At 34.5% G+C, this 8,522-nt stretch overlaps 1 protein-coding gene across 1 annotated transcript; it reads right to left on the bottom strand.

Moving 5' to 3' along the window:
* Positions 1-3,805: 3,805 nt before the first annotated feature.
* On the bottom strand, positions 3,806-8,320 carry LOC105459659 (ectonucleotide pyrophosphatase/phosphodiesterase family member 5-like). Its single transcript, XM_011705854.1, has 8 exons — positions 8,024-8,320; positions 7,217-7,463; positions 7,053-7,145; positions 6,609-6,975; positions 6,317-6,526; positions 5,697-5,951; positions 5,484-5,574; positions 3,806-4,385 (listed from the first exon to the last, which is right to left on the bottom strand). The coding sequence occupies exons 1-8, from the start codon at positions 8,131-8,133 to the stop codon at positions 4,358-4,360; spliced, it is 1,401 nt and encodes a 466-aa protein (XP_011704156.1). The 5' UTR covers positions 8,134-8,320; the 3' UTR covers positions 3,806-4,357.
* Between the last annotated feature and the right edge of the window lie 202 nt (positions 8,321-8,522).

Here is an 8,522-nt window from a genome sequence, read left to right as displayed (position 1 = left end):
CAAATCCGCGGAAGACAGATTTTGCAAAGCGTCTATTATTAAGTTTTAGTCGACAGAATGTCAACAAATAAATATGCAGCAACATGTGCTAATATAATTTACAGATTGACAGTAAAAATTGTAAAAAATTTATCGTTCCAAAATATTTAATTTAAATAATACATTCCATTTAAATTACGAAATAAGATTTCAGCTGATAATTTGCTGACAATTTCTGCAGAACAGATGTTTAATGTGAATGTGGGCACAATTTGTTATCAATTTGTCGCGGTATTCTGCTTGAATCGGCTGGCAACCGCATTGTTAATTACTTGTTGGATATAAAACAGAAATAATTTGCAAAGTGGTATAAAAATTATGAATTTCAAACGCAAAAAGTGTTTGCATAAATTGCAATTCAAGGACGAAGAAGATGATGTAACATCTTTATTGATAAAAGATATCATTTTTTTTAGCGTACTTAAGGAGAATTAAGACCTTATTTGAAAATCTAATTTTCCATTCCGCACGCAAAGGATATCATAATTACATGATGATTAACGTGATTGAATTATCACTGTGTTGTTATTTTAACGATTTACAAAGTTTGTTTGCCGATGGCAGATTGATACAAATTTGCACGAAAGTAAATAAGAGAAACGAATGTCACACTTCTGTACAAATGCCCGAATAAGTTAAATTACTCGCTGGATGACGCGGGGCCGTAAAGTCCGCTAGATAAAAATCTGTGAAAACCGCCGACATACAGTACACCATGTTCGCGCAGTTTCGGGTATATACCTAGCTTGTTCTAAGGAAACACTTATTTCCGCTTGCTTCGGGAAATATGAAGTAATTGACCCGATGTGAGTCAGAGAGATATATAGCGTTCGCAAAGTTCTCGCTATTTACGAGATATTAATCAGCTCGTTTATCTGAATCGAAACGCGCGGTTTCATTTCTCTCACGCGTCCGCGTACGATTTTCCGTTATAATATATCTTGTATCATATTTTTTAGAATCGCGAAAAATTTTCCATTTATGTCCTCAATAGCGATCTCAAAGAGAAAAGCGAAAAAATACGCGAGACAGTGTCTTATCTGAACAATCGTCGCGATATCTTTCGAGAGGATCGTTTATCGCGGCATTGTAAAGTCCATAATTAGGCAAGTAATCATTAATACAAGACTGTTTTTGCGAAATGATAAAACAAACGATTGTATGTACAAACTATTATAATACAAAGGCATATGTGGAGTGACGTGGAATTTATGATAGATAAAACAAATGATTATACAATGACACATGTGAAGTGTGACATAGAATTGTTAGTCTTAATTTATTATCTACATAATTACCTTTGCAATTAATAATCGTAATTTACGATGTTTTTGAATGCTGAACATATGTGTAACACAGTTACGTGTATAATAACGCTAGTTTGTTATGGTACAATTAAACTTTTTTACTTTTATTTCGCGCTATCGCGAGCAATTTATGTAATTATAATATTACAAGACAGCGAGCTAATAAAAAAAACCATCCGCTTCTTTGTATTCAAGATCTTATATTCAGGAGTACCAAGATCGTTTTACAGCTTTTAAAACAAAATCAGGAAATGCTCTCGTATATATGACAATTACAACAATTATGAATATATAAGTGCAAGCTATCTAACGTAAAAATATAAATGCAATGACAATTGCCAATTAAAACAACATCGTGTTTACGATAATAATTTAATACGTTGTCCACTATAATGATTATCTAACGCCTGACTTTTCAGTGACACCCTATCTATGATAATCGGTGTTATTAAAATTTTTTAAACGCTTAAAAAAGATAAATATAATGTAAGTAAATGTGCCGTTTAGTATAATCATTTTGAAATAAACACATAAATGGCTAGGTGAAAAAAAGTAAGGTAAAAAGTACATAATTCATACTGTCCACGAGAATAAAGTTTTATCTCTGTATTATTATATTATTAATTTGTCATTATAATATATATCGTTTCACGCTCGCGCAATCCCTCGTTTTCTCACACGCGCGCCGCACTCTCACAAAAGGAACACAACACTTTAAGAACTTTAACACTAGCTTTAATTCGGAACAGGAAATACACAGAGAGAACGTCTCGTATAATAAAATGCTCGCGTAGTATCGTCCGCGCGCGAAAAAAGCTTCAGCGAAACTCAGCTGTGAGCTGTCAAAGTGTTAAAGGGAAAACTGCAGCTCGTCGGCAGAGAACGATCTTCTTCTTTTCGGAAAATCAATACGAAGTATTGATTTTCCCGTCAGCTGTGCAATATATACCGGGAGAGCACGGATCAGACACGAGACCCCGAGGGCACACAACAATATATTTATGGTAATGGAAATTTTAACCTGTCACACACGATAAATTATTAAAAAAAATTACTCAGCAACGTGTTTACGTTATTCATAGTGACTGTTGAATCACACGATTAAATTATTAAAAAAAATTACTCGGCAATCTGTTAACGTTATTCATGGTGACTGTTGAATTTCGACATCACGTTACGACGAGCTCGGATGTCTTTCTTGGTTGATCTCTAACGTTATTTTATTAAGACATAATTTGATAATCCACGATATAATTACGTACACAGTCTTTCCATCCGGCTATAATGGAACCGGCGTTTGGAGATTTTAAAATCCTCGAAAGCTTGGATCGATGACAAACATTATGTAGTCTCAAATGACACGAAGAATGCGCTGAGATTATGATTAAAATTGTACGAGTATTACGGTGAAAATGACTCGAACGCAGTCGAAACGTTGTATTGTCGATTTAAATTATATCGATTTTTTTATATTTAAAAAAACCGTATATATACATAAATATCTGCGCATTACTTACCGCGCGCCGACTCCTAACAGCCTCTTTTCTATACATATTTGTTATTCATAATTATATTCCACCGACAGAAAGTGAAATTGGAATGCGAGGTATGTATGTCCTCCTTCGCCGATTAATTTTCCGTCATATCCGCATTAATAAAACGATTGTGCACAGTCGCATGAAATAAACGAATCAAACGGAATCCTGTCAGAGGCATTACATATCTACATGTTCCATACATAATTCTAATCGTTACGACTGCGCTGTTCCGCATACGTAATTAATATTATTCATCATTTTGCAGTCAGGGAACATTTTAGTGTGTGCATAAGTTTTGCACAATAATTGCGTAGTTGCAGTTTCCTTCCAATGTGCACAATTCTAAATTCACAGACATATATTTTTATATTAACATAAAAACAACGATACATAATTTAACTATTGATATACGCGTTCGCGACGCGTCTGATATTTTCACTACGATGTACTTGAACTAATCTAACAACAATGGAGGATAATGCCGCAGGATATCATTGGCTGTTGAGAACTCGGGAAATTATATATTTCCTGCACACAATTCTAGAAATTGAATATATTATAATATTCCCTGTTTATAAATTATATCTTTACAAAGCCATTGCCATCAAACGCGTCATGACATCTCGTTGCACCTGTCATGAGATCTTGCAAATAAGATCTTAAGAGCTTTCACGTGGAATAACTAAATGCAAATTGCCTCTATTACGCGTCTTGCTCGCGATCGATTCTATCGATAAATCCGTTCGACAACACGAGTCATTAGATCGGATAATAAATGGAAAAGGGGATTTTAAAAATGCTCGATCCTTGACGCAAGTCAACGCGAAGGTTTTCCATTTCGTAACGTAATTTAGAAAATATCGAGCAAATTGTGTACGCTATGAGGATAAAAATAACTCGAAATGTGTGAAAATAGAAACCTTTTCTTTTTAAAATTATGTGTTTATTTGATAGGAAGATTTTTTTCATAAGTGAGGAGTTAAACTTTCATCCCAAAATTGAGATTCATCCAGTACTCTTCTAAAATAAAAGTGGAGTTAATAATTGTATAATTCACTCGGAAATATGTACATTTGTAATAAGATCACAAAAAGTATTACATAGTTTATTAAGTTATATTATAAGTACCAATGAGAAATACTGTTTCAAATTTACTAATATCATGTCATTATTTTATCAAATTAACAAATTCTTAGCACTTTAAAGTGTCCGAGAATCAGTCTAACGCTAAATAATCTTGCCTAATTTATATCTAATAAACATGCCTTCTTACAAAGAATGGAAGAGATCCAAGGAGATAAAAAAAAAGTTACATTTGTACTATTCATTGTTGAAAACATAATAATTTATATCTCTTTCGTATAATATGTATATCCCTGTCTCATATGTATATAATATATATTACATTAATTCACTAGCTAAAACCCAACAAAAGTGTAAATAATGTCATGTTTATTAAAAAACTGTAGCGTTTTATTCGCCCAATGTATAATATGATTCCCTGAAAAATTAAAATAATTTTTATTACTAAATTTTATTAATGCTGCACAAAAGTTTCATCATTAAAACAAAACAAAATAAAAGAGTATCAACCGGAGAACCGGTAAATAAGGCCAAATTCTGCCTTGCGTTTTTTATCGTACGACAAATTTTTCAAGCCTGTTGATTGGCTATAGGATAAAGAGGCTTGAAAACCTCTGTCCTGCAGTTAATTAACACGCTTAAAAAATTTTTCGTCGTACGATAGAAAATAGACAAATGTAATAGTACACTTCAGATCCCTAAGACTCTTAAGAAGTAAAAAAATAATTGTTGTTTATCCAAGAAATAGTGGAAAAGTTGTGAGAATAACGAAGTAAGCTATAATTATTAGGCTTTAATTATTATGTATGTAGAAACCAATAGTCTGCTCTATACCAACTTTTGAAGACAGGAAATTGCATTTTTTTCCAAGTCAAATACGTGCCGATACTATTTATGAGTTGCTTCAATTATTTTTGACATGAATAGTTTCCAATGTTGGCGAATTGAGCTACTGTTTAAGTGGCGTCTACAATAAGACTTTAAATTCAAGTAATGGGTTAAAGAAATGTAATTTTAAAAATGATTAAACTGCATTGGGTACGTTGTATCTCGGTATGGCGGCTTACGATTAATTATAGATTTATGTTATATAAAGAGATCAAATAAATATTAAGTCCTAAATCAATAAAATAGTTAGAAATACAAAACAATTTTCTAAAATAAAAAAAATAAAAAATATTTTATTTTAGTTACACAGATGCAATTTCCTAAAGTTAATACAGGGCACAGACCATTGGTTTTTACATATATATTAATATTAAAGTCTAATAGCTTACTGCGTTATTCTCAACAACTTTCCCACCATTGCTTGGATAAATGACTATCTTCTTAAGATCTAAGGAAGGTTTTTTAAAATTAGTTTAAGTTCTATCGCGAGACGGAATTTAGCCTTATTTATCAATCCTGCTTTATTATAAATGAAAAAGAAAAAAAAAAGAAAAACATTCGAATACTTAAAACTGCTTCAAATTAAAAAAGTTCTATTAACATTTATCGTACATTGTTTGTTACATACCTATGATTATATGCTAATCTTCGTTTTTTCCTATAAATTATTGTAGCCACTATCGACATTCCTATCAATGTAGTGGTTAGAATAACTGCAACTAAAAGAAAAATTATTCTTAACGATAGATCTTAGAAAATCTGTGTTCTTATTAAAAGAATAATCATTGGTTTATTAAATCGTATTTATCAAAAGTACTAAAAGTATTTATTAAGTACTTACTCAGCATTTTATACGTAGATATTGATACATTTTTCGATCGTGTTCTAAGGCACTTTGTTATGTGAGATAAAGTGCCATTAACCATGGGGCACTTCAAATTAAGTATTTCACAAAACAAGGGAAATAAGTCCGTATTGTTAAAAGGCTCTAATTTACATTTTGGCTTAAAAGCAGGTCCATTCGCAAAGAAAAATGGATGCATCTCTTTAGCTTCATTATCATAACCATGCAGCCCAAATTCTGTCTGATTGGTAACTAACAATAATAGAAACAATGTCTCAACGTTAAAAATTATGTAATAAATATATATAATAGTACCTTTGTGAACTAATATCCTACCACTGAAAAAATGTTTGACTACATGTCATAATTAAGTGCTTATTTATTGCTAATTTATTGCTTCTCTGTATGTGTTTTTCGAAACTGAGGGATGCAAACGTAACAAACGTCAGCACTCCCACTTTTAATATTAATTTTCTGCGAATGGATAGGAACAAATTCGCGACTAGAGCAGTAAATTAGCAATAAATACGTACTTAATTATGACATATATTCGGACTTTTTTTAGTGGTAGGGGTTCACAGAGTTATAGAAAATATATGAATAATATATAAAATTACCTGTGATATTAAATTTCTGTTTGTAATATTCTATAACGTCTAAGAGGTTCTGAAATGCGTATCCGACTTCAGCTATGACAAAAATGGGTCCTATGCGAGTATTATTGCCATAATGATACTTCTTCGGGATGTCTTCTCTTCTGTATACTTTGAACGTTTTCGTCTGTTCTGCGGCAGACTTCAGTTTCTGATAAATAATTTCTTCTTTCCCTGAATAAAGTATTTTATAAAAAATATAGTTGTAGCAACAGAAATAATTCTGCGCAAATCGCGAATTGTGAAGCAACCTTACCAGGATGTGGATAAATATGCAATCCTGGAGACGTTCCTACAAATATATAATCACTAGCATTGATGTAAGTCGTTAAGTTTATTATTCTTTCCATCGTAACCGATGCCATGCCGTGATCACTCAAGTGAATCACATTGAGATCATCCGCCAAGCCATAATGGTCAATCTTGTTGTGCATGTATTTGGTAATATTATCCAATTTTTGGAGAATCTCATTAAACTCGACGCCGTTTATTCCTATGGCATGACCGTGGTAATCCGGATCCTCGATGTACAATATCCCCAAGTTTATTGGGTTTGTGGGATGTACGAACCACGACAGTAATTCATCAATCCGCTTCTCCCACGGAATCGTGTCGTTAAACGGCTGAAATCATATTAATACAATCGATACATGTTTCTAGAATCTAAATGTTATTAAATATATGTCAATCCAATACGCACTTGTGCGAAGGTAGGTCTCGTTCCTTGATACTCGAACACCGAGCCCGGCCACATCATCGTGCCGCTACGTCTGCCATTCTTTTCATTAACCGTCTGAAATGGTGCATTAAATATAATACGCGCCTGAGGTATACGCGAAATATAATTATCATCCCGCTACGTACCCAAATAGGTAGGATATTGTTGTTGTAATGATACAGCTCGTACGAATACTTAGTAATATTATTTTTGCTAGGATCAAAAAATTCGTTATCTACAACCCCATGTGTTTCCGCGTAAAACCCCGTCGCCATCGTGTGATGATTGGGGAAGGTCTTGGTGACGAAAATGTTCATCATGTAATCCGTGTGAGTGCCCTCAGCTTTCAGCTGGGTCATGAACGGTGTCATCTTTCTCTCGAAGTAGTCGTATCTATGCAAAAGAAAGAGAAACGAAATGTATAACCAAGTATATCTTCGTTTTGTACGTATTCTTTCATATTTTAACTCATTTATGAATTGACCATCTGATGGGTCAGAGTGCCATATGTTAAACAGTATACCATCCAACACAAAACATAGAAAGTTATAAGTTGGCGTTGATAGTGTTAATAGGCAACGCGTGCATAATGCGAAATAAATAAATAAATAAATACAACGCTTTCGGTCGTTTTGTGATGATTGTGAAATCTTACACGAAAAGAATGGTTTTGCTGGAGCATTTAAAAAAAATACAGCTAAATATAATATTTAAAGATAATTATGTTGGGCCACCCAAATATTAATTATTTTGAACGCTCGAAACTGACTGCTGAAATGTCAAAACTGCTACTGCGGCATCGTCATGCGTCGTCCAAAATAATTATTTCATGTGCCTGGCCCAATTCCTGTACACTTCGGCAATCCTTTCTCTCGTCATGCAACAATAATTTTTATGAACACATTTACGCGTAACAGCTCGTTGCACCGTTACTGAATCGAACATTCTCGCACCTGAACGCATCGTAGGAGACGACCAGGAGTTTCGGAGCATCCGGCACAGGGCCCGCCTGGGCGTTTAGCAGGAAGAGGAACAGCGTAACAAATGGGGCTGCGGAGATCATGGTGACGCAACCGCGGCGATTCGAAACATGGGAAGGTGCGAATTATCGTCCCGTAATCGCGAAAACGAAAACAAACACGACGGCACCGTTCATGGCTGCGTTCATAACCTGTCGGGTTGGACAGTCCAACGACTCCAACGGCGCCCCCGAGTGTGCCCCAGTTTTCCCAGCGGGGAGCGTGAAACTGGTCGCGCCGCCACTGCACCTGCGCCACCGCCGCGCCGCCGCGAACTGCGGACTGGCGATCTCGTGCTCGTGAGTCTCGTGGCCGCTGGGTGGCTGCTCTCGTGTATGTCTCACGAAAAAAAAAGTGTTCTCTGTAGCTGTACTTTGTTATTATACTTTTTTACATTTGAAGTGAGATGGATGTTGGAGAGATGAGAGAAGAA

The sequence above is a fragment of the Wasmannia auropunctata genome, unplaced genomic scaffold (genome assembly GCF_000956235.1).
Source record: "Wasmannia auropunctata unplaced genomic scaffold, wasmannia.A_1.0 LD334171.1, whole genome shotgun sequence".
Lineage (NCBI taxonomy): Eukaryota > Metazoa > Arthropoda > Insecta > Hymenoptera > Formicidae > Wasmannia > Wasmannia auropunctata.
This window is presented reverse-complemented; position numbering and strand designations above follow the sequence as displayed.